This window comes from Ambystoma mexicanum, chromosome 11, assembly GCF_040938575.1.
Source record: "Ambystoma mexicanum isolate Mex_15411 chromosome 11, UKY_AmexF1_1, whole genome shotgun sequence".
NCBI lineage: Eukaryota > Metazoa > Chordata > Amphibia > Caudata > Ambystomatidae > Ambystoma > Ambystoma mexicanum.
Window position 1 is genome coordinate 1194628916 of NC_090934.1, and position 25531 is coordinate 1194654446.

General features: G+C 47.6%; 1 protein-coding gene across 1 annotated transcript in view; it reads left to right on the forward strand.

The window, feature by feature from the left end:
* The window catches only part of LOC138505118 (mucin-3A-like), a 1277237-nt gene that overhangs the window by 690931 nt on the left and 560775 nt on the right, over positions 1-25531 (forward strand). Inside the window, exon 7 of the mRNA XM_069625417.1 lies at positions 15125-15261. Within this exon, the coding sequence (XP_069481518.1) occupies positions 15125-15261 (137 nt within the window). The remainder of the gene's footprint in view (positions 1-15124; positions 15262-25531) is intronic.

A 25531-nucleotide genomic window follows, 5' to 3' on the forward strand; every position in this document is an offset into this window, starting at 1 on the left:
GTGGACAGGAAACGACCATGGGTCGCAACACAAAATCGAAAGTGGTCCTGAGGCGACCATAAGGCACTACACAATGCAAATGTGGTCTGGGGCGACCATAAGGTACTACACAATGCAAATGTGGTCTGGGGCGACCATAAGGCACTACACAATGCAAATGTGGTCTGGGGTGACCATAAGGCACAACACAAAATCAACTGTGGTCTGGGGCGACCATACCACACCAGGTGAGGTGTTATTTGCGGTACCCTACTGTAAGAGGCATCGTGTTCTGTAGGAGTTACTTGGTGCGCACGATCCAGGGCCATAGCTTGTTCCAGGGGTAGGTTGGCAGGGCCTTTGTCTCCCTGACAGGCAATTGGGGGATCCTCCAGTGGCCTTACACCTCCCCTGGTTTTCTATTGGGGCCATGAGCATTTTCCTGATGACTATCAGCTCAGCAATCACCTGGTCACGTTTTCATCCCTTGGTAGGGCAAATGGCCTCCCTTGGCCTCAAGTTGGTCGAGTTGGTGCGATGGGCGTCCATGGTGTCAATGGAGTTGGGAGCTCGGAATGAGGTTAAGTGCAAAAAGGAAGAACTGGATCCAGTGCTAATGGAAGAAAGATACTCGCTCCAAGCACTGCTGGAAGAGCCCACAGTGCCCAGGGTACTGCAGGCGAGCTTAGCGATGGTGGCACAGGTCAGTGTGTCCTCGTTCGTGGGGCTCAGAGCCTTGGTACATGCAGGAAGGTCAGCAAAGGAGACCGTACTTAAGGCAGGAGTGGGGGCCAAACCAGTGTACCCTTCGGTGGAACCAGGTAGCGGGGTGCCAACGAGAGTCTGAGGTGGAGAATTCCCCAGGACTGTTGCTAACGAGTTCGCTAGGCCCCGACATAGGGAGTCAAAAGGCGAGTGCAGGATGGACAAGTCAGTCAGATTGAGGGGGGCTAGGGAGCCGGGAATACCAGCTAGCACAGAGGAGGGGGATGGTCAGTTCCGATGTGACTTTTGCCTTTGTCCGCTCCATTGTCCATGCAGGTGGAAGACTTTTGGGGGGTAGGAGGGGAGGCAGAGTCTTCGTCAGGTTCGAGCAGGCCCCCCCCCTCCCAGAAAGGGAGTCTCCAGCTGGATGTTTAACTGGATTCTATGGTGGCATGCATATGGGGGTATTGGCATATTTCCTAAAGGAGCAAGGCAACCCCCTGGGGGATGGCAGGTTTCTTTACCCAATAGTTCAACCTTTCGTCCTTGGTCAGTGGGGTTCTTTACAGAGCCCAGTGAGTGCTTGAGCCCCCCCGCCCCCTTTGCATCTCGCAGTCAGGGTCTTCCATTTTGTTTTGGGTTCAAGTTCTTGGATGGTCTATAGGCCGGACAAGAGGACAGATTTAGCCAAGAAGAGTGGGGAAAACGGTGAAGAAAGTGTGGGCTCCATTGTTGTAGTGGATTTTGCTTCTTGAGGTTTCCCCATTTCCAGAAGTTACAGCAGCCTGTTGGGGCATTTACCCGCCTCAATTGTCCATAGAACTCACCTCAATCAAACCCCCTCTAGTGTTCTGGCTCACCTTGCTTGGGGGGAGCTTGAGGATTGCCCAGCCTAGTAGTTCAGGAGACACCCTACGGAAGCCGTTAAGACCCCTGCAGGACGCCAAGACCCTGCGCACTTGTCCCGCAGGCTTCACCCTGGCGGGCCGGGAGCAAAAGAAGGCGAAGGGGGCATGGCCAAAGTTTGTCATAAGTATGGAACCCCTCCTGGGCCAATTCGAATAGAAGAGAGGAGCACATGCGGGGGGCCCAAAACCCTGCACCCTTGGTTTATCCATAAGTCAGTCCTAGCAGTAGATACTATAGTGATTTTTTAAAAATGTTATTTATTTTTTCTGTCCGAGGATCATGAGTAAATGGCTTTTGTTAAAAAAGATCATTAATACCAAAGGAGGGGGAAGTGTGGAAGGGATGGTTATGGTGTATCGTACACATGGATCGTCCCTATTATCTTATATGGGGTTGAATTCTTGGAGGAGGGGAAACATTCTTGGATAGAAACGATATAAGGAACAATTTTGAGATCCAGATTAGGAGTGCCTCATGGTGTTACCGCTGGAAGCACTAAGAGTGGAATTGGGGGTTTTATCTCTCAGATCTCAATGGCTTATTGCCAGGTGAAAACTATGGGGCACTATTACGCTAGCAGTGGCAAACACTGTTCTGTGCCTAATTGCTAAAAGACCCCTGTCTGAGAAACAATTTTAGATCAAGACTTCGGGGTAATGTTGTGGAGCATCTGGTTGCTATTGACATGCCTACGGAAGATCTGTTGCATGACCCACACGCCTTGCCTAGCCTGAAAAGGAAAACAGCAATTTGGGAAGTTAACCAGAGTCTTTCTAGCTTACACTTGAAAAAGATGTACACAAACTATGCTGGGCAGAGTTTTACCCCAAATCTCCCTTGCTCATACCTGCTTAAGTAAACAGAGTAAGTTCTAATGGAGGCACTCCCGTCCCCTGCACACTTTCACAAGCTCTCAGTAAAGAGCCAAACAATTGGGATATAATTTGTGTTCACAATATCGGTGTAATATGTTCAAACAATTTAGGCAGACAATACATTTATGATTTCTTAATGATAAACATCAAGACAACTTTCTTTGACTTCTTCATATGTAGTTTTATTTTTCAAGATTAGCCCAACACGTTTCGAGAAAAACTTCCCTTCTTCAGGGGCATATTCAATATTTCAATCAAATCTTAAAGAATTCCAGAAAACATAGTTACTAGTTCAGTTGGACATAAAGTTATTAGTTCTGTAAGAAATTTCAAACTATATTCATATTTTGAAAAGAACGGTGGCCCTCATACAGATTTTACTTATTCTAATCCCCTCTCCGTATATGCTTTGCCTATTCTATAATTTGTGATCATCACAGCTCTTCTGGTGTATACAATCATCCTCAATTTGTGAATGAGTATGCAGAGTCAAAAAACCTGGAAATCTACATTGTGGCTGCCTAGAAGAATGACACAGATGCTTCATGTGAGTACATATTGGAAAAAAACATATTGTCCCAATATCCAGTCCACCACTAATCACTGGATGTTCAGATTCACCTAGTTAATTATATTATCACTCTCAGGTCTATGGTCTTGGAGTATGTCCAATAACGACAGAATCATTTGCTTAATTTGTTTAAATGTGGACAGTGCCACGTTTTTTTTTTAAAAGTGAAAAGGCGTGAGGTGTGCCTGTAAGTCTATTCACATAGTTTCTATTTAGAGTACTCATGTGTACTACAGATATAGAATCTGTGTGTTTCTTAACTTGTGCCTGCAATTCCAAGGCACCATGTGGTACTTTCATCATGGCTGCCCTGGCCTTTTCTTCATCCGAGGTAGTGTGTGAAAAGCTGCCTTCCACCATTGTGCTCCTGCATTGGCTGTGACTTGCTTCTTCCTGACTAACAGCCGGCCCCCTCTGCAAAGGCCCTCTTCTAGGGCCCCTGTCAGATTCCCTGTCAGCTTACTGGCTGCTAGATGACACTTCTGCCACTGCCCAACCCTCTCTGAGGCTGCTACCCCTGGTCTATTGGACTACCATGACTCTTGCCATATTCTTCATGGGTTAGTTCCCTCCTGATTTGCCTGTACTTAATTTCTCGGTGGGTACTCTCAGCTATCCTTTTTTTATGTACTCATTTGAAGCTGTCTCTGTACGCACCTCTTCCATCTGACTCCCACTTGTTAACTACTGGTCCCTCATTTAACTTGAAAGTCAAACTTGGGCGTATTTTGCATTTAACTTTGGCCATTGATTGGAATCTGCTAGCCTAGTGACTGTTCTATACCGCTGTACCTGCTTACTCCTCCCTCTGCCTCCTCTTCCCACTCATAGTGATTTCTGTTTCTCCCCTCAATTCCAACTGCTTCTCTATCAACTATCCTTCCCTTCTCACTAAGTCTGGAAAGATGTCTCAAAAGGATATCTTGGCCTCCAACCCTGGTCTCAAAAGGATATCTTGGCCTCCAACCCTGGTCTCCCTATCGCTGATACCTATACCAACGCCTCTTCCAGACAGACCCTCACTGACATCCTCTTTGTTGTACCTTTACCGGATCTATGGACCCCCCACCCCCTTTTAATCTCTGTGCTCTGTCCTGTCTCCTCCTCTCCCATTAATGGTGGCACTCGCTTGGAAGTCCTCATGGCTTTTTTCGACTCCTCCAGAGTCTTCCTTAATGTCTACCTAACTGGCCCTGTAATGGTCCAAGGTCCTCAGGCAAATCTCCCCCTCTTCGATAGGCGGTTCCCTCGCCTCATCAGTTTCCTTTCATCCCCAGCTGTCCCCTCCTCTCATTCCTTGGCTACCTTGCCCACTCTTCCCCTTTTCAGGCTACCTCCAGAACTCTGCAGGGTCTACCACTGATTTGTACCCCTCCCCAGAAGGTCTTTAAGGCCGGCAACCTTCTTCATCTTGCCACTTGCAACTCTCGCTCTGCTGGAAACACTCCTGACATCTGCCACCTCCTTGAAGAACTGGACCTTGATGTCCTTGGTCTTACGGAGACATGGTTCATGGCCAGCTCTGTCACAAGCTTTGACACTCTCATCCCTGATCGCTACAAGATCCTCTCCGCACCCAGATCCCACTCAGCCTGGTGAGGGTGTAGCCCTGATCTTTCCTCTCCTAGCCACACTTACTGTTGCTACTCTCTACAGGCCCCCTGGGCAAATCGCCTCTTTTATCTGAGTGGGCTGACCTCTCCTCCTCCTTCCTGGCATCAACCACAACTCCTCCTCCTTGGTAAACTCAACATCCATCTTTATTCTCCCTATCACTCATCTCTGCTCTTTCGAGACCTCTGCGATTCCCTCTCTATCCTCCCCTCTGGCACGATGCATTCTGCAGGACACACAGTTGAGTCTTGATCTCCTCTGGCCCCCCCCTCTCTATCCCTCTGACCACTCCTATCTCCTGGAGTGACCACTGCCTTCTCAGTCTCGCAACCCTCTCTTCCCCACAAGCCAAGCCCACCCTAACACTGCCACCTACCTCCTCGGACATCCGACCTATGAAGCGTGTGTTATGTTATTTTGCATTTATATAGCGCCTTATGTACCATTGGTATGGTCTCAAGGCACTGGTAGGTTGAACGCCCTCGGGAAACGAAGTTCAGGTCAGTAGAGAGAAGTAGAGGGAGACAAAAGGCACATGTGTGCACCAGATGTGTGCAGCTGGTGTGGTCTTCGTGTGATAGCTGCTTCTTAGCGGTAGGTGTGGTGGTTGACAGATCAGTGGTATGTGTTCGTTCTGGTGTCATTTGAGGCTTTCTCTGCCACCTTCCCCACATCCCCCCCCGGATGACTCGCTCCCGGATACAACCCTGTCCCTTCTCTACTCTTCTATTTCTGATGCTCTTGCCCCCGTCACGAGGATCTGCTTGAAGTCCAAAGCTAAGTGCAATTCCTGGTATGACTCTGACCTAGCGACACTTAAACGCAAGTGTAGGGCGGCTGAGCGGAAATGGAGGGCTTATTGTTCATCCTCTGACAAACTGTCCCGTTACCTGCTCCAAAGGCAATACCGACTCTGTCCGCACAAAGAAGCGAGTCCACATTCAAGCCCGTCTCTCTGCGGCATAAAACAACTCGGCCAAACTTTCGAATCTACAAGAAGCTTGCCAACCCTGCTGCAGTCTCTACCCCTCCTCTTGCCTCCCAGGGTCCCTGGAATTCCCTTGCCTCTCACTTTATCTCAAAAACCCAGGACATCCTGTCCGTCCTTTCCTCCCCTCCTGTTCTCTGACTGTGCTTGCTGACCCCCTGTTAACCACACCCACCCTCCTTCTCTTCCTTTCCTCTTTTCTCCCCTGATGAGGTGGCTAGACAAGTCCGATCTATGAAAGCCTCATCAAAACAGGTTCATCCCTGTTCCTCTAAAACAATCAATTGACACCCATGCTCCGGCCCTTGCTGATTTTTGCAACCACTCCTTTGCCTCAGGAGCCTTCCCCTCCCGTCTGAAGTACTCCCTTGTGCATCCTCTCCTCAAGAAACCCACAGCTGATCCTTCCTAACTATCACCCAATTTCCATTACTCCCTTTCTGGGCAAACTCCCGGAAAAGCTGGCCATCTCTCGGCTTAACCTTTATTCCGGTTCTGTTGGCTGTCTCCATGACCACCATTCTGGCTTCAGAGCGGCCAGAATCGCGGATACTGCTCTCCTGAACATCCGTGAAGACCTGCTCTCCAACCTTGACTCTTAACATTCCCTCTATCCTCATCCTACTCAATCTCTCTTCTGCCTTCGACACGGTAAACCATACCATCCTGCTCAACTGTCTCCGTGATAACCTGGGGATCACTGATCAGGCTCTGGCCTGGCTGACCTCTTTTCTCTCTGATCGACCCTCCCAGGTCCAACTTGGGTCCTTCCTGTCCATCTTCCTCTCTACCAGTGGTGTTCTCCAGGGGTTTAACCTCTCGCCCTGGCTTTTCAACCAATACCTGGCAACTCTTGCCCACTGCATTGCCATTTTCTGCTCAAATTTCCAGTGTTACGCTGATGACACTCAACTAATTTTCAGGCTGCCCTCGGCCACCTCCTCTCCCATCTCAGATTGCCTAACTGCCATTCAAGATTGGTGTGCCACCAATGATCTTTGTCTGAATGCCAGCAAGATGGAGATCCTCCTCATCGGCACACCTTCACCATCCTTTCCCCTCACACTCTGGCCGGCCTCCATTGGCCGCCCTCCTACCACCACCTGCGAGGCTAAGGACCTTGGGGGTCATCTTTGACTCCACACTTTCCTTCTCTACCCACATCTGAGAGGTCTCTAAAAAGTCAAACTTCCTACTGCACCTCCTCAGAGGTACTCCGCCTTTCCTCTCCTTCCCCCAAAAGCTTACTGTCTCCCAAGCTCTGGCTCTCTCTAGGTTGGACTATTGTAACTGCCTCTTTCTAAATCTACCTGCCTCTCTGCCCTCAGCAACTAATCCAGAACAGGACTGCAAGACTTGTCCTTGGCCTCAAGCCCTGGGATCATCTCTCCAGCTCTGAAATCAAACCCTCTGCATTGTCCACAAGGCTTTCTTGGGCCTAGGTCCAAAATACCTTCAGCTATTCCTCCGCAAATACTTGCTCTTCACTCCTCTACCTCCAACTCCCCCAGGGTCAGTCGTTTTTCAAAGAAACGAGCTGGTGGTAGACCTGTCTTCGGCTGGGGCATCCCTCTGGAATAGCCTCGCTGCCACTCTAAAACTTGAGAACCATCTCCGGTTCCAGAAGCACCTCAAGACCTTCCTCTTTGCTTCTGCCTTTGCTCCCCCTCTCCCCTGGTGATCTGCTCTCTTGGCATTGTGCACCTGGCTATCCACTGTCCCCTGGGCCCAGGTACCTGCTCACCCTGCCACCCTCCTGCACTGCCTCCTGGCTGCCCCTTGCACTGTGGACTGTATCTGTACCCATACAGTCCCCCAACCCCCAGCCCCCCCCCGCTTGCTGGCTGCACTACCACTGTTTATTGCCTCTATTTCTGTTTGCTCCACACTTTCCACTCTCCCCCTTCCATGCACTTTTCCCCTTTCCCATGCACTTGCGCGTTCTCAATGTGACTGGGCCTAGTAAGATTGTTGTGTTCTTCCCTTTTCCCCTCCCTTGCCTTGTTGCGCTCTGAAACACTTTGGTACGAGCTCGATATGATAAAATATCATCTCATATAAGCCATACACAATCAATCACACACATGCAATCTCGTCTTATCAACACCCTTGTGTGCCATCCATTGACCTGTTACTGCACCATCGCCCCATTCACCCATCTGCAAACATTTTGTCCCCTGATCTCAAAACATCTAAAAATGTACCCCACCTCTTTCATTAAACAAGATGATCTGTAGTCTCCTCCATGCTATCCCCTAAAACTGGACCTTCTTCATTACCGAAAAAAGGACTGCCTTGTCTAACAGCTTAATCCTTCTTCCTCACAAACCTAGGGAAGACTACCAACGTTTGGCCTAGGAGGGCGAGTAACATTTTCTGGGCCCCTGTGCAGGGACCTAGGCCCAGAGCGCAGAGGTCCAAACTTCAAGAACAACTTAAATCAATATCAACCTCTCCCCCAAGCCACACATTCTCAAGAATTTAAAGTAGACTTCATCTAAATTACTTTCATTTTAGACAACAGATCTGTCATGTTTGTGCTTTCTTAGGAAGCCCCCAAGCACCAGGGAATTTCCCCCAGATACGTTTTCACAAGGATAATACAATTTGGTGAAATGGTAATGCTGGGATTTAAGCCAAGGCTGCCATGTGTCCAATTTTTCAAATTTGATAGGCTACACCTCCTGCCCTCTTTAGTTTTAGACCAATGTAAATGGCTGAGTCAAGGTGCCTGGCTTTGCTCTAAGAGTAGAACGCAAGCTGGCATGGCAAGACACATACCTGGCTCCTTGCCACCCCACAACACATGATATACGACACCTTGTCTACCCACCCCTTCAACATAAGACCCTCATTTGTCATTCTTCTTCCCCACCAGTATGCATATGAGTGGTTCATATAATTAAGTAACAATACTGTAGATTATAAACCCATGAGTGAGACGTATCCTGCAGATTAAGGAAAATAAGGCACACTTCTGAAAAATGATTTGCTGCAGATCTCTTCATGTGTGAAGTGTGGGGATTTGAGCGCTGGCTTCCTGGTTTCAGACTTTACAGTTTAGACAGCAGGGTAGACTTCATCTTCTCCTATTTTACCTTCAATATTAGAACCTACAAAACACTTTCTGCAAAGTTGTTATTCACAGGCTAAACTAGCACACTCTTCAATAAATCTGGCTTTCAAAGCCAGATTTATTGAAATATCAAATAACGCAACCTGACAAAATATCAGTCTTACTAGAATCATATGTTAATAAAGCAAGTATGCCTCACTTCGTCAGAAAAAATAGTCCAGCAGCTTGCAGGTCTGAACAAGTGTCTGCGGCCCTACCTTTCCAGATTTGTACCTGTCTCTCAATTACCCCATTTTCCTTTCACATCACCCTCTGGTGTCATTCCCTTGCACCAAATCCTTGATGCACCTTCACCCACCCCGGACACAAGAGGCTGTGGTCGGGGTCATGCTGATAACTGCATCTGTGAGGTCTTCGTTTGAACAACCGAGCAAAAGAAGTTGAGAGGGCTTGTCTTTTATTGTGCTCCCAAGTTGCACTTTCTTGGAAAGTTGATTGCATATTTCAATTATTTTGGAAGCAGAGAACTGCGAAGGGTGTCTGCCGAGGATCTAGTCATGGAGAAGTGAGAAAAAGGGACCCATTGTACATACCTGTGCTTTCAAGTGCCATGTTTGTGACTGTGGTAATGGGTTTGTGTGGAAGAATGGATCTGTGATCATGTGACTATTTCTATGTATGTAAATGTTGATTTGTACATGTCTTTTGTTGGTTGCGAAGACTATCTAAAATGATCAGTCGAATCACACTTTGGAAGTTGCGGAGTCATTCAGAGTTGAGTGGTAATGGTAAAATCAGCAGTACTTTTCAAATACTGCTTATTTTACAAACCCGCTCAATTCAGGGTCTGTTCAAATACGATCAGCGGTTTTGTATAGGAATACGAGTGACAGTATTTCAAGCTGAATAAGAGATGGAGGTAAACAATCCAAATTGCCCCCAATTTTGTAAACTTTATTTACTGTACAGAATGGAAATGCAGGCACTTCCCTTAAATATAGTGAAACTTTACAAAGGGCCATGGTATGTGGGTGGTGAAAAGGTGAGCTTCTGATGCCCCTAGGTAATGCATAAAAGGGCTTGCATGTACCCTTTTGTGCCTAAAAATGTAAAGTGGTATGAGCCACTACTCCACCTTCACAGTGAAGGGTTAAATGACTGAAAAGTGTTTAAAAACACCTTTTTCATGTTGCCCCCAGGTTCAATAAATGCCACCTGCACTGTTGGGGGGGGGGGTGGGGGGGGGACTTAAACTCTGAATTGGACAACTTTTCAGAAATGCCACCTCCAGTGATAATTGTATCTGCCAGTATTTCATAAAGAATCTGCCCAACTCTAAAATACGCCCTAGTTTGCAGTCCACCAATTGCCTGCATTTTACATCTTCCGGTGCATGTCTTTCAAGTGTGACCAAAAAGCAGTACCCCAAAGAATCCAACAGCCTTTTCCTTAACCACCCATATAGTTATAGACATGAGTGCTATTCAGGTTGCAATTAACCTTTTTTTGTAATGAGCTTGCAGTGATCAAGAAATTCACCATAGCATAGGGGAATTAATCTTACACATGGAGAGGACAACTGCTAACAAGATATGAACTCTTACTTCCTTTGCCAGTAGGAGTCTTGATCTAATAGATTGGGGGCTGCCTCCTGTGGCTCTCCTAATGTTTTGGACTTCACTCCCATGATCGCACACCTTTGCTAAGTAGGGTTGATCGTAGTTGTTGTCCAAAACATCTGAAAAGCCAAAGGGTGCCGACCGCAGAAATAGGCCAATGGTGTATGGACCACAGTGGTGCCAACATGACCATCTATGGTCCCAGAATAATTTAAATGCATACATTGGCGCTGGCAGTATGAACATGCACCTCCATCCTAGACTTTTCCCTCCCACTTACTGTGGAGGCCCACTAGTGATGGCCACCTAGTTACAACTGAACCATTGCTGAAATCAGGACAACTCCCTCACCCCATCTACAGAAGCTTAGCAGGCCTTTCAGCACTCTGTTCCTTCGAGGCAGGCTGGATTTGATCGATTTTCTCTTTGCCAGTAATTTGTTTTACATATTGCAGCTCTGACCCAGGGAACGGCCTAGCTAGCCTGAAGTGGTGGAGGGGAGTGCAACAACTGCGCTCTTGCCACCTTCCCAACCAGCCCCTGCTCCCAAAATCTCAAGCTATGTTCCACTTCAAAAACTAGAGCCCCACCCGAAAACCGAACTCTGATCCTTAACTCAAACAACCTTACATTGTATCAAAGAAGGATTCCAAAACACTGTTTGACAGGCGCTCCACTAGAAGTTTTATTAGATTTTCCAAATGTTTTCCTCTACACGTGTTTCACCACTTGTAAATGCAGTGGCTCATCAGGAGGTATACAAATATTTATTGTATTCTTTGATTTTTTTTTCTCAAACTTAAATGAACAAGAAGAAAAAGTGAAAAGGAAAAGAGACAAAAGGGAATTTTTAGCCGTATACATTTTGTAAAGTGTATAAACAAATAATGCATCAATAATTTCTTGTGTCAAAGAACATGAATGAAACATTAATGAGGTTGAAAGGTGAATAGACAATGGTCATTTTGTACTGTTTGAAATCTAATCTTAGTGTTGCCACCTCACATGTAAAGCATCTATTTGTATCAAACCACAGCCATCATTCTTATACCTGTTTGTTTCCAGCAGTCAAAATTAATTTAACATTTTTAAAATTTGAAATTTAAAAGGAGCTTACTGTATTCTGATTCTTACTTTGATATGCAGATTTGAGAGGTAGGTTTCCTGTGAGGTTTATTTAGATCAGTCTTCACAAGTTGAAGTATTTACTTCTAGTTTGTAAGTGGGGCAGTCCCTATAGACATAGGAAAAGTATGTTCTGTTAGATGACAAAAGTGATCATCTATCTTCGAATTATTCAAAAAATGAACTCCCTGAGTTCAAGGCAATAACCTCAGCTTTAAAGCTGCAAAGTAGTTTTCTTACCTAAATATCTGTAGCTCCTCGATTGCATTGGATTCAGGTCTGGATTCCGGACTGCTCAATTGGTCATCTAAGATGGCCGCTATTTCAGTACATTTTGCAGCGTCATGACGTTATGTGTACGATCATGTGATGTACGCGATAATGTCAGGACGCCATTTTGGAGTGGTAAAGATTGGGGTTTATGTTGTGTTCGTTTGCTCAAATGAAACAACCTTACGCATCTCAGAATGCATAACTCATTCCACACCAAACAACCACGACCCTATTGCTTTGCATAAAAATCTGATTGTGTCGCTACGCAAACTATACTGCGTCTCCCACTTCACAGAAAGACTCTGGTCCCTCACCTACAAAGTAGACTATGTTCACTCTTAAATCCGACTCGTTGCTTGCACAAAAACCTAGCCACCTCTCACTGGAAACATAACCATCCACACTCAAAATCAGGTCCCCCAGTCATGCTAAATTCCCAAGCCTCTACGCTTACCCAACCGTCACGGCAGCCTATTGTTCTAGGTCAGGAACAAACAGCAAGTCCCAGTGGTACATGCCCAATTGCTTTAGCTCCTTCAGCTGGTGGGCCCTGGAACAGGGCACCTCGGGTAGCTTAGCCATTGCCATGAGCCCAGGAAGGCGGCATTATAACCTGATGTAAACTGTTCCAGGACACATGAATGGGGTAAAGGGCTAGTGCTGTGCTAGAAAGCATGCTCTCCTTCCTAAATGAGAAGAGGCCACCCACAGCACAGCACAGCAAAGGAAAGGCACAGAGCATTAAGGATAATACAACTTTTCCATAGTTACGGTTGTCATTTGTCTTCTTTGCACATGTCTCATTGGGGATAAAAGGTGCAAACCCTACCCTTATTTATCATTTTAATGTTTCTCCTTGCCCTCTGCCAATGAAAGCTCACCCCCAGCTGAACCAACATGCCATGTCTAAGGGGAAAGAAGATCCATCTCTGCCTGGAAATCGGAAAATGTACTCATCAATCTTAGTTCACTAGAGTCAGACTAACCTTTCCGTAATGTTTCTGACGCTGTCAGCATGGGGTGCGATGCACTCTATTTTGTCAGGGACTATGATCCTCTGCTATTCGTTCTAGGGTTCTCTGGGTAGTGAGTCATTAGTTTAGTTCAGTCTGCTGGGGATGGATCCCATTTGGAACCATCTCAGCCAGTTTGACTTGAGATGCCGAGTGGGACAAGTCTGCTCTCTGTATCTAAAGTATCCATTGCGGTTTAACAATCTGAGAGCCTACACCAGAAACCAACCTGGAGGGAGGAACTATTTGTTGGATGTGTTCACATATGCATAGGATGCAGCCACAAGATGTAACGGGGGTACACGTATTGCTCCCCTGTCCAAAAATCAACAGAGCATTACCACAATCTGACATGGCAACCATCGTCACTCCAAGTGCTGTGACCGTTTGGGGGCTTTAGCTGTTCAAATGATCATAAGCAATATTGAGGCTCTTGTTGGAATGGCCCATTTTCCAGTTTCCCTAACACTTTTGGTTTTGTGGGCAAAAATGTTAAATCTATCAGGAAATTATATAATTTAGTATATGCAAATGAGGGCAGAATTTGGCAGCCGAGCTAAGTTGCCTCCACACAAATAAAGGCACAGGGGCATGAATGCTTTTGCAACATTTGTCGGTGGGGAGTGAGTACTAGTGCAGTGTGCACCTAAACCATGGTCTTGCTAGCGAAGTATTCAATATTTGCTTGTCAAGGATTTTAAGAATACATAAATGATCACAAGCCTTGATGCTTGTTCAAAGACGCACAGTATCGCTCTTTCAAAATTCTGTTGCCAATCATTCCATTTCCAGAATCACTGGTTTTATTCTTCATTTCCTTGTAATGTGAGCAATTTGATAGAATAGCTTGTACTTCCTGATATTTTCAAACAATCTGATTTGCCTGTGAAAAAGTGTAACAATTTTACTTGTGGTGGCTGCCCTCTTTCACACCAGAGTTTTTGAGGACAAGCCTGCATGAACTATACCACAAACTATTGAGCTGGCAGTACTGTGAACCCAGCAGATAGATGGATGAGGTACCAACTATATAAGGTACGCAGCAGTTTGGTCACTATAGTGTTTTACTGTGCGTGATGCAGGGCGATGTTGGACGGTTCCAATCTAGTATTGTAGAAGTTGATAGATTCTGCTTTGGGTACACCGTATTGAAAACCATTTGCCTTGGAAGAATGATTACTGAGTAAAGATTAAAGTGCGGGCTGCACCTCTATTTAATAAAGCAATTCAGATGAAATTTGATCATGAGTCCGATCTGTTAAAGATTTCTCTGTACTGCTACCCCTTGCTCCAGGTTCTTGATGGGACTCTGCCATTGTGCAAGTGAATCTGCATTAAGAGAGACTTTAGTGCCATATCCGATCCTTGCAGGTATGAGTAAGTGAGGCTGATCACACTGTGTGCCTCAGCCATACTCCATGTCTCCCATTTCACTGCAGAGTAAGGCTGGCTGGTGATTCAGAACTCTGAAAACCCCTTCTATGAAATGTAGTACTATTTAAGGCGAAGGTCAAATGCATTTGATGGAGAGTTGCAACCAGACCAGACCGCCAGCATGTTGGCATGCTGCTGCCCGGTGGAAGTGGCTCAAAATTACCTATTGGGACAGGGGCAGGTTTTTCTTTGCTGCTAGAGTGATACACATGTAGATAGTAATTGATATTATTCAGATACCTCTGAAAGACTATTTGTTCTCCATTATTTCTTTTAATCCGTGTATGCACAGTAGCTGTCTAGAAACACTATCCTTCAACCCATCCGTTTCTATAGTAGACTTTTTTTTTAAAGGCCTGTTGCCACAATCTTCAATCACTTCACTATTTCCTGCTTGCCCAGTTGCACACCCGCACTGCCTCCCGGTAACCCTTGCACTTGGGTCTGTATCTGTAACCCTACAGTCCCGCTTACTGCACCTTTGGACACCTGCTGTCTGCACTTCTGGTTATTGTTTTGATCCCATGTACAGCACTGCCCCCTCCCATTTCTCCTGCCACTTTTCCCCTCCCCCTCACCTGCACTTGCGTGATCTCAATTTCACTTGGCCTAGTAACATCATTGTCTCTGTGCTCCCTCTGTTCCCCCTTCCTTGCCTCGTTGCGCCTTCAAACACTTGTGCATAGGCGCGTTACAAATGCCATATATATGCTCTCCAGCTCCTCCAATGGTTTCTTGCCACTAGGGCATCAAGACGTAAAATTGGTACTTCAATTCATCATTCTTGTGTACATTGGTGGTTTTGCCTCTGTTCTGTACCCTTCTTGATTTGTACTTTGTAAGCCTGACCAATGATATTTTTGAGTTGCGCCGAAAGGGCATGCTAACTATAGAGTGATCATACACAGCAAAAAGTAATCTGTAAAATTCTTCTCTTCCCCAGAAACATCCGTGGTGACCTGTCCATCAAGGGAGACCTTTACATTAACACAGACACTCACACAGATGCCCGACAAATTCTGCAAGCACTGATGGCCCTTGTGAATCACTCAGTGGACCTAAGCTCACTCGCCGTGGCTGGTGAGTAGTCTCAAATTTCATGGAATACATTTTGGCTGGACAGTAGATTTGAAAACTATGAACATGCATAATCGTGAAATTGCAAGTCACCAAGAAACTCTGACCTTATAAAGGCACCAGATTGCAGGCCAACTGTCTTGGAGTTTGCAGAATTTCATTTTCTCATTGTCTATGTTTAGGAGTACTTTATTCATAATTTGTAATTTGTCTTTCTATAAATCAAAATGCCTACTTTTCTTTCTCCAAAACGGAACTGTTAGATGAATTCAGTTTTTTCAGACTTCTGATGTATATTCTGTATGATGATGATTTTTGCTGTACATGTACCGGTGAAAATCATGTATCTTAAAACTGAAGTGCTTGATGGAAGCCACGGTTTGTGGATGTAATCCTGAGAACCCGAATGGTGCTCTTGTCTTAGCCATTTTTTTGCTGCATTGACGACTGTTACTGTCATTCAATTGTCTGCCCAGAAGTAGTGGGGCCGGGGGGGTTAAATGGGGTGCAGGAAAAAGCTTTTGTTGTACTATGGCCAAACATAAACTGCAACTTGAGCAAGAGGTGTTTCAATCCTACAATTTCAATGGACAAAGGTAGATGATGGTCCTTTGTCTGAGGTAGCAATGGTCCAAGTGCCTGGTGTACTCTTCAGCGAGGTAGATCAGCTGATGAAGCATCAAAACACAGTACAATAAGCACTAAACCTAAAATCTGCAAACCAGTCTATACAAGTGCACACTAACCACTAGCAACCCACCTTTGCAAAGGGAAAGCACACTATACATTGACATAACCCTACATTGCAATTACTACTATCCAGTCTAATAGATAATCTGAAAAGGAGAACATGGCCATTTTAAAAAGGGAATAATAGACACTTAACCAGTTTCTATGGCCGAAAATGAGACCAGTTACTTGCCCCCTCTCCCTAAGGGGGACCCCCCATCCTCTGAGTAGAGAGGTGAGCTCGCTCTGCAAAACACTCCAAAGGGGTCAAATGGGACCTCCCCCTTTGGGGACAAGGACTCCTGTTCCTGCCGAGAACTTCATAGACCAACAAATTTAGTTGCATACATGGGATCACCTGGTAAGATGAAGTATGTGGCATCCTTAGCTTTGGCTGAAGGCAAGATTAAACCCAGTGGCACAAGAAAAGGAAGATGTCTCTTTAATATGAGATGCATTTTTAACTGTGATGAGAAGTGAGGATCCTGGTGCGCAGGGTAAGCCCACTGACATCACACCTACTGGAGGTGGAGGACGCGAGAAGAGTCTTGGGTCAGCCGAGAGAAGAACAAGCAACACGGGTGCTGGCGTGACCAAAAGCTGTACATAGTGGGCAAGAGGCCCCAGGAACTACGCCAATACCACCTTATGGGAAGCATGGGTCGCTTCCAATCAGCAGCATAAGTATGAAGCAGAGGTCCAACACTGACCCAAGAACGTGAAGCAGAAAGAGACAACTGTCTCAAGAGCATAGCCATACCACCAGCACGCACCAGGAGAGGTACTTAGGGGGAGATTAGGAGAAGTGGGAAATAGTTATCAGACAAAACGTGTCCTAGTCACAAGAACGAGAAAGAAGGGCTAATATTATGTGATAGGAGTTGGAAACAAATGATTAGCAATCCAGGGAGGGAAGAGAGCTATTGTAAAAGGCTGGAACTTTGTCCCAGTAAACAGGACGAATCCACGTGATCCGACCGCGGTTGAATTTGCTGTGGACGGAATGTTCGCATGAGAAAGGTGCAAACTACCAAGAGTTTGCATCTTTCTCATGCGAACATACGTACATACCCACACCCCCAGCCCCACCCACAACACACCCATGACACTCCCCACCCCGCCCCCCACCCTCCACAACCCCGCCCACACCCCCAACATAAACAAACCCCACTTACCTTCTCTTCATGCTGGGTCCCTGCGGTGCCAGTTCCCTTTCACTTCCGTGATCGGGAACTGGCTCTGCAGGGTCCTTTTCCTTTTTTTTCTTTTACGGGGGGCTACAGGGGTTTTCCCCGCAACCCCCGCTCACTATAAGGTTATAGTGAGCGGGGTGTTGCAGGGGACACCCCCACAGCCTGTTTTTTTTTTTTTTTGCAGGTGTGCTGCGCGAGTGTCCCCCCGCAACACCCCGCTCACTATACCACACAGTATAGTGAGCGGGGTGTTGCGGAGGAAAACCCTGCAGCCCGTGTTTTTATTTTTTATTTTTTTTAAAACTTACCTGCAATGCTAGCACCAAAAGTTCGAACTTTTGGTATTCAAACTTTTGGTGCTAGCACATTTGTAGAACTTTTTGTATATGCAACCGTTTAGATGGTCTTTTTGTACAAATCCAACAGGACGAGTTATACAATAAGTAACAAAGTCTACTAAGAAGTGAAAACCTAAGAGGGGCCGAACCCACACAGCTGTTATCAAATCGGTTAAAGAAGAGACCCTCTAAGACTGGTTACATGATAATGAGAGTTTAGAAAATGGTGAAGGAAAACCCTGTTCAAGTAATCCTGGAGGGGAGGCTAGGAAGGAAACTACAAGCAACAGAGTATCGATGAAATATTACAGTGGAAGACATTCTGAAAAGGGGGCCACAAAGTATGAGATAGAAGTGTTCTTGAGTTTCAAGAATTGATCGCAGAGACAATCTATCCCACTGAGAGGTGTTCTAATTGAAGAGACTATTGAATGAACTGGAGGAGAGAGAGAGCCTGGCAAAGACCAATCATTCCCTGGGTCTATTTTTAAGTTACTTGGAGTTAATGCTAGGGCCAGATTAGGGTACTTTGAATGGAGGTAATATTTTCTTTCGAACTTCATGAAAATGGACGAGCACCATTTGATTCTTTAGATCAGAAGGGTAGTCACTCTATTGATGCGGATAGTTGGGCCTTCTGCTTTTAATCTACATTAAAAGAACCTGAACCATGTCTCCAACTCCTTCCCACCGCCACAGTACCTAGTGAGACTTGGACAACGCTTGGTATTTCGTATATTGTGTTGAGGTGGTCTTTCTAGTCGTTTACACGTTTCAGTGAGTTTGAACCCATCGAGTCACCAGGCTCAAGACACCAATGATATGTCAATCTGTGGCTCTATGTTGCAAAGCAGAGTTTGATCAGGTTGGCAAGTTGGTTTGATGGTGTTCAGGTAGGCATCTGTTAAATGAGGGACTCCCTGTTTCAGCTGGTAGATGTGAGCTCAATGCTGGCTTGCATGCCCTTGTCTCTGCTAAGCAACAGCAGATGCCCAAGGTGACACGTCTTTCATTTTGGGTGTTAGGCTTTCTTATTCAAAGAATCTCCCAAACTAGAGTGCTCTTTCCCGAAGTGTAAAATCTTCTTAGGCACATCCAGACTCAATATTTCCCACTTGTTATGGAAGTGGCTTTGGCTCTTGGATATCGGGTCTCCAGATTCAGGCAGATCAACGATTCTCCCAATAAGTGTCCCTTATGTCCAGGGGCGTACTGGAGCAGAACATTGTCTTGGGTACCAATGGAAAAAATGGCCCACAGTTTTAAATGGCAATGAATTCCTTTTGTGACATTCTGTTTGCATACTACCCAAGGGAGAGTTATGTGATAAAATGTAATGAAAATTATGCAATTTAAAGAATATTTATTCAGCAACAATGGTCAAAACTACTAGCTGCATAGTGAAATAACTCCTCAATCTGGCCCACATGGGCCAAAAAGGTGGGCCAATGACCACACTAGCATTTTGTGCTTTTGGTTCGGGCATTGCCCTATAGGCTGGACTTGCTTATGTCTCCAAGGAATGTTAAGGATCTTTACCATCTTGATTATCATGTTATCACTTCTAGGATGAGAATCTCCAGTGTTAACTCTGTACACAACCAAAATAGTGGGTCTTTCCCATTTTATTTATACAAAAACCCTAGTAGTGGTTTGAAGGTCTCAATGCTCCTTCTAAGGATCCTGAAGGGCACCTCCCTTGGGGATTCTCCATCCGGAGCTAGAAACACTGGAAGTTGATGGTGGCGGATGATGAACATGAGATGAGATTCCAAATCATAGTAGTGACTGTACCTGAGCAGCCAACCTGCATTATTTCCAGCAGTGTCTTGTCTCCTCAAGAACTGTGGATCCTGGCTGCATTTACTAATCCTCTTCCATAATCACCCATGCTCTACATACTTCCAGGGAAGGCACATATTTCAGTTTATCTTTAGACGTCCTCACAGACTCCCCTTCACACCAAGAAAAGGTGTGTGTCGGTCAATAGTATAAGGGACCTTCCCTGGTTTGGGCCTGATGGCTGGCTTCAGGTATGTGATGGATTTGCAGGGAACATAATTGTGGGAGATCCAACCATGCACTGCCCAAGCTGTAATCAGTTAGGTGTGTTTGCATACATTTAAATTTTAAAAACAAGATTGGACAACTTTTTGTTTGTCCTAACCTCTGTATAATACTTTTCTTTTAAAATGGTAATGCAGCTTTAACATGTAGTTGACATTTTCACAATGAAAGCCATTTTGCGTAGGCACAGTTTTCTCCTAGCACCTCCTGAATTATTTCAATTTCTCTGACCAATATCTTTTTGTGCTATGGTCGGGTGTGCTAATAGTTAACTTTACAATAACTACTTTTAAGTCTATTGGCGTTCAGAAAGTGAAAGTGTGGGAAAGCTGCTTTCATATGGATTGTGTCCTCCCACGTATTCCTCATCTTTGATACATTCGTATCTTCAGCTTTGCTGCTTCGGAAAACAAATGTCCACACCAGAGGGCGTTGTGCTCGATGTCGTGGCGTCAATGTCCCTCTAGGGCTGCCGTTGGGTGCTGATGTCACCATTAGTACAAATAACAAATAGCTCGAGCTGCATCCGTTGGCTTCAGTTCTGTTTTTCCGAAAGCTTTGCTTCAAGTGTTGAACGGCGCGCTTCAATTCCGTCAAATTTCTTCATCTTCCAACCCTTCAACCCCAAAGTCTGGTTTTAAGAGATGCCATGACTGCGGACGAAGATGTCTATTACCGATCCCCACCGGGTTTGCCTGTGGTGCCTGGGTTCTGAATACCGGACCGATGAATGCTGGTACTCGGGCAATGACAGGAAAAGCTCTCATGGAGCTCCGATGTAAACTGGCGGCGAAGAGGGTGGCTTTGAAGTCCTCTTCGAAGAGGGATAAAAAGTATGGGGAGTCTAGGGGCTTGTCCCGGCGCAAAAAGTTGAAGTCGGTCGAGACAATCTTCTTCGTTGAAGAAGGCGAAGAGACTCCATAGGTCTCCTTCTTCATCTGATTCCTCTCCTAAGGTTATCGGGTGCCCTACCAAAAATTATTCCCCTAGTAAATGGGATGCTTTCAGGAATGAAATGTTGCGTATATTCGAGAATGCGGCCTCAATCCCCTCGAAGGAAACATGTAAAGGCCATGCTCCGGTCACTCCTTCGGACAACTTAGGGAGGTCAGATACTACCATGGCAAAGCAGTGTTAAACAGGCGAGTCCCTCTCGGTCAGAGGAAAAATCGAGGGTATTGTCTAGAGAACATAGTCCTTCTCCAATACCTCAGAAAACAAGCAAATCGTCGTCAGAGTCCAGTCCGTCGACACATAAGTCGAAGGCAACGCTGAGTAAGTCGGCGCTATTGCTGAAACCTTTGTCGACTCCATTGTCGAAGGTCTCGTCGACTCCATTGTCGAAGGCGTCATAGTTGCCATTGATGAAGTCTGTGTCAACGCCATTGTCGAAACTAGTATCGATGCCTTTGGCGGTCACCTCAACCATTTTGAAGCCTCTGCCTTGTCCGAAGAAGGTTTTTAAACCTATGCCGAAAAAAGACTCAAGTCTATGGCCTCAATTTATGCGGAAGAGCAAGTCTCTGAAGAGGATTCTCCCCCCTTTGGGTTGCCTTATGGCACGCAAAATGTTCCTGAGGAGCTTATTAATCAGGATTCCAAGATAGCTGATCTTTGATTGCCTCCAGTTGGCTAGTGGTGTAGACACTTTGCTGGAGCTGGAATTCGGCAAACCTGATCCAGCTGAACATGCAGATTCTACATACAGGTCCCTCATGAATAGGGTCATTGAGTTACATGTGCTGGAGCAGGAATTCTCCTACCTATGAGCAAGACGATATGACGGATATTCTGAGTCAAGGACCACAGAAGGACCCAGTATTACCTTTTCATGCAGCCCTTCAGAGGATGGTCATGGCAAACTGGGAAACTCCAGAATCTGGACCTGCTGTAAACAGGAACTTTGCCAGAAAATATAGGCCTTCTGGTATTGATTCGGACTGTTTGACCAAGCACCCTACACCTGAAAGCTTGGTGGTTCAGGCAGCCACATCAACCAGGCAGTCTGCTTACCCCTCTATTCCCCCGGATAGAGACAACAAGGGGGTTGATATCTGGGCTCGCAAGATTTTCTTATCGGGCAGTATGGCTTTGAAGTCTGCTAATGTTACTTGTACACTTTCAAGATTTACTTGCACCCTGTGGGACTGTTATCATGGTGGCTGAGCACATTCTGGAACGCTAGGGAAGAGACTGCTTCCTGGCTCTTGTGAAAGATGCAAAGGAGACAATGGAGGAGTGTCTCCAGTCAGGACTGGACACTGCTGACAGTGTCAGCAGGTCCATGGCTTCTAGCACCATACTACGCACGCTTACATGGTTGAGAAAGTCGGCCTTCCACCGGATGTGTATGCCCGACTACTCAATATGCCCTTTGACTGCTCGAAGTTGTTCGGCAGCAAGACGGATGAGTCTGGAGAAGCTGCAGACCTCCAAGGCGACGGCTAAATCACTTAGTACCTCCAAATGTCAACCTCAACAACTGCCCTATTCAGGCTCATCTTCCTGAAGGGGTCGTCCTTTTCGTTTCTATTCCTAATTTGGAAAGGGAAGAGGACAGGCTGGACAAAGGAGACAGAAAAAGATTCCCTCATGCTGGACTAGGAAGGGCCACAGTACCGACATCTTTACCCTCAGCCGCTGCTGCAGTTGCCTCCAAGCCGCAAGACCCCGGTGGGAGGCAGAATCTTTCAGCATCTGAACGAATGGCAGGCCATTACTTCAGATGCTTGGGCACTTGAAACAGTAGCCGAAGGTTACTGCCTTCCTTTTCAAAAAAGCCTCTATCATCCACCGGGAAATAAACCTGTCAAAATTCCAGGTCCACTCCTTCTGTAGGAAATTTTAACCCTGCTAGACAAAGGTGCAATAGAACATGTACCTCTAGCGGAGAGGATCAAGGTTTGGTATTCCCCCTACTTTATCATTCCCAAGAAGGACGGAGGATTCAGACCCATCTTGGATTTAAGAAACTTGAACAAATTCCTCAGGAAAGACAAGTTCAGGATGCTAACCCTTTCTCAGATCTTTCAGGCTCTCCAACTCCAAGACCGGTTCGTATCATTGGACCTTCAGGATGCTTACTTTCATGTGCCAATCCATGTCAAGCACAGAAAGTACCTGAGGTTTGCGGTTGGCGGTTCTCATTATCAGTTTCGAGTACTGCCATTTGGGCTGACTTCCACCCCAAGGGTTTTCACCAAACTAATGCCGTTAGTGGCAGCGAGTCTCAGGAGAGTGGGGATTCACGTCTACCCCCTACCTCGACGATTGGTTGATCAGGGCTTGTTCACCCGAACAGGCCCAAGAACATCTCAGAATCACCTGCCGCTCCCTACACAGACTGGGCTTCTCCCTCAATTACAAGAAGTCCCATATGATACCATTCCGAAGACTCCAATTCATCAGAGCAGTCCTGGATACTTCATCAGGGAAAGCCTCGCCTCCCGAGGTGAGAGCTGAACACATTCTGCACATGGTAACAATTCCAAAATGCCCAGAATCTGCCGTTCTTCGATTATACGAGGTTGCTCGGCCTCATGGCATCCTGCATTTTCCGGTGCCAGAAGCCCTATTGAGGATGGGGATCCCTTCAATGGGCCCTCAGGACTCAGTGGACCCAACTTTCTGGCAGGCGAACGCGCCAGGGAAGCTGGCATGGCGGGCGCCGCCCCTTAGTGGGGGCGGTCCAGCTGCCCCCCCCCTTCCAAGGGACGATGGGTCAGGGGGGCGGGAGGAAGAGAGGGACACGGAGCCCGCCCCTCTGAAGCGCGCCAAACTAGAGGGGCGGGACGGGAAACCGGGGAGAAGCCAGCCCATAAAGGCACGGGCTTGTGTGAGCAATCACACATTCTCCCTCGGTTTCCCGCCTCACTGGAGCTCCGTTTCGTTTTTGGCATCCTGCTTCCCGGTCGTCGTCGGCATCGGGCATCGTCGCATCGCGGTCCATTCCGAGCGTGTTACAGGAGGGGAAGTTCCGGTCGTTGCAGGGGTTCGGTGGCGTTTCCAGACAAGATTACACGAGGTTCGTTGGGGGGTAACATGGGGGGGGGGGGGGTTGAGGCCCGGGGTGGGCGGCGTGGCGCTAGCGTTACGGTTATGGGCAGGAAAGGTATTGTTCACGCTGGCGGGGGTTGGCGCTGGTATGGGGGGGGTGTCTTATCGAAAATGACGGTTCCGAGGTTATGTAGGTGTGGCGCTGTTACACCGTGTTTAGCGTGTTTTCGGGACCGCGGCCCGCCTTAGCACGGCGATTAGAGAGTCCGTTATGGTATAGGTGCAGAGCATGAGTATAGCAAGGCCATAACCTTTTTGGCCTGCGACTAGCACCAAATGGCTTCACGGCAATGTTACAAAAAATGAGTGTCTCGGGGGCCTATAAGAATGACCACCGAATGTATGTGCGCGTCCGATGTGTCTGTGATGGTGATTCGGGCATAGTATGGGCGCGTGAATTTTATGCAAGCAGTAGGGAAGGGGCTGGGGGCGCGGTTCATTTGCAACGGCGGAGGCATGTCGTGGCCACCAGGCATGTTCGCTCGGGGGTTTATAGGAGGGGAAAGGGCGTGGAGAGTTGCGGAGTGTTGGGGTGGGGGATGAGGCAATGTGTTGCCCTGGTGTGGCCGTCTCATGGGTGCCGGTTTTGCCCGCCTCCACGTGGGCTTGGCGGCGGGCGGGGAGACGGGTCGCGCACGGTCCCGGTATCACGCCCCCACTATCCCTGAGGAGTCCCTGGGTTTGGTCAACGGGCAAGGGATTGGCCGCCAGCGCTAAGCGCGTCGAGGCCGTAGGGCATTCGTGGCGCTGTTGGACCCCCCTCCACCCACGGAATGGAGCGAGTTGGGAGACAAGGGCCGCCGTTGCAGGGGCGACGGGGGAGTGGTCCATGGGTGCTTTGTTTGCCGCCGAGCTTGGGGGAGAGGGGCCATTGTGTGCTGCGTTCGGGTGCAGGCGGACAGGGGCGTCCATTGTCCCTTTCCAGTTCCGCGCCCGCCTCAATCTCATCCCTTCATGGTGAACGGATGTTGCCGGCCGTGCGAGGGCACGAGTGCTTTCTTCACCCACGGCACAGGGCAGACTCTCCTTTTCCCTCTGTGAGCGCGCCCTAGACGGGAGACCCTTTTCCGCACCCCGCGGTCCCCCTGCTCCTATCCCACGCTTCTGGATGAAGCCGGAGCCGCGTCTCTGCGCTGGCCGTCCCCGCACAGAGAGTCGCACGGAGTGGCGGCTGCGGGAGCGCGCCCCCCCCCACCTCCCCCTGTCCCGGGCGGCTCCCGTGCTCCGCAGTGGTTTCTCCCGGGTGCTACCGGGGGTGGGGGCGCCTAGTGGGAGGGGGGCAGTGAGGTTGTGCCGGATGCAACCCGTTTCAGTGGCACTTGTGGGAAGTGCCTGCGGGATGGATGGGGAGACTGGGGAGGGCATGGTGGCAGCTGGAGAGACTGATGTTTATGTACACTCACATATTTTGTCTCCTCTGGCCAAAGGTGACCCCCCCCCCCCCCCCGCCCACGACGGACTATCAATAGGACCATCACTATCACTAATTACAATTATACCATGCCCCTCCAAGTGGGAGCGATGAAATGCATGGGGAAGGAGGCTGGCCCGCGCTGCCAACTCTGTGAATGGGCTGGACCGAGGGGGGCGCCTAGTGGGAGGTAGGCAGTGAGGTCGTGCCGGGTGCAACCCGTTTTCAGGGCACTTGTGGGTGGGAGAAGTGCCTGCGGGATGGATGGGGAGACGGGGGAGGGCATGGTTGGCAGCTGGGGACAGTGTGTTCGCGTGCTGGGAGGAGCGCGTCCGTACGGGAGAGACATCCAAGCTCACGGAACGCGAGGTGGCGGCGCAATCTATCCAAATCTACAAAGGGGCTTCCCGAGGTCAGCGGTGGGGAATGCGCATGCTGAGTGGAAGTATATACAGGATAAAAATGCGCATGTTCAGTCA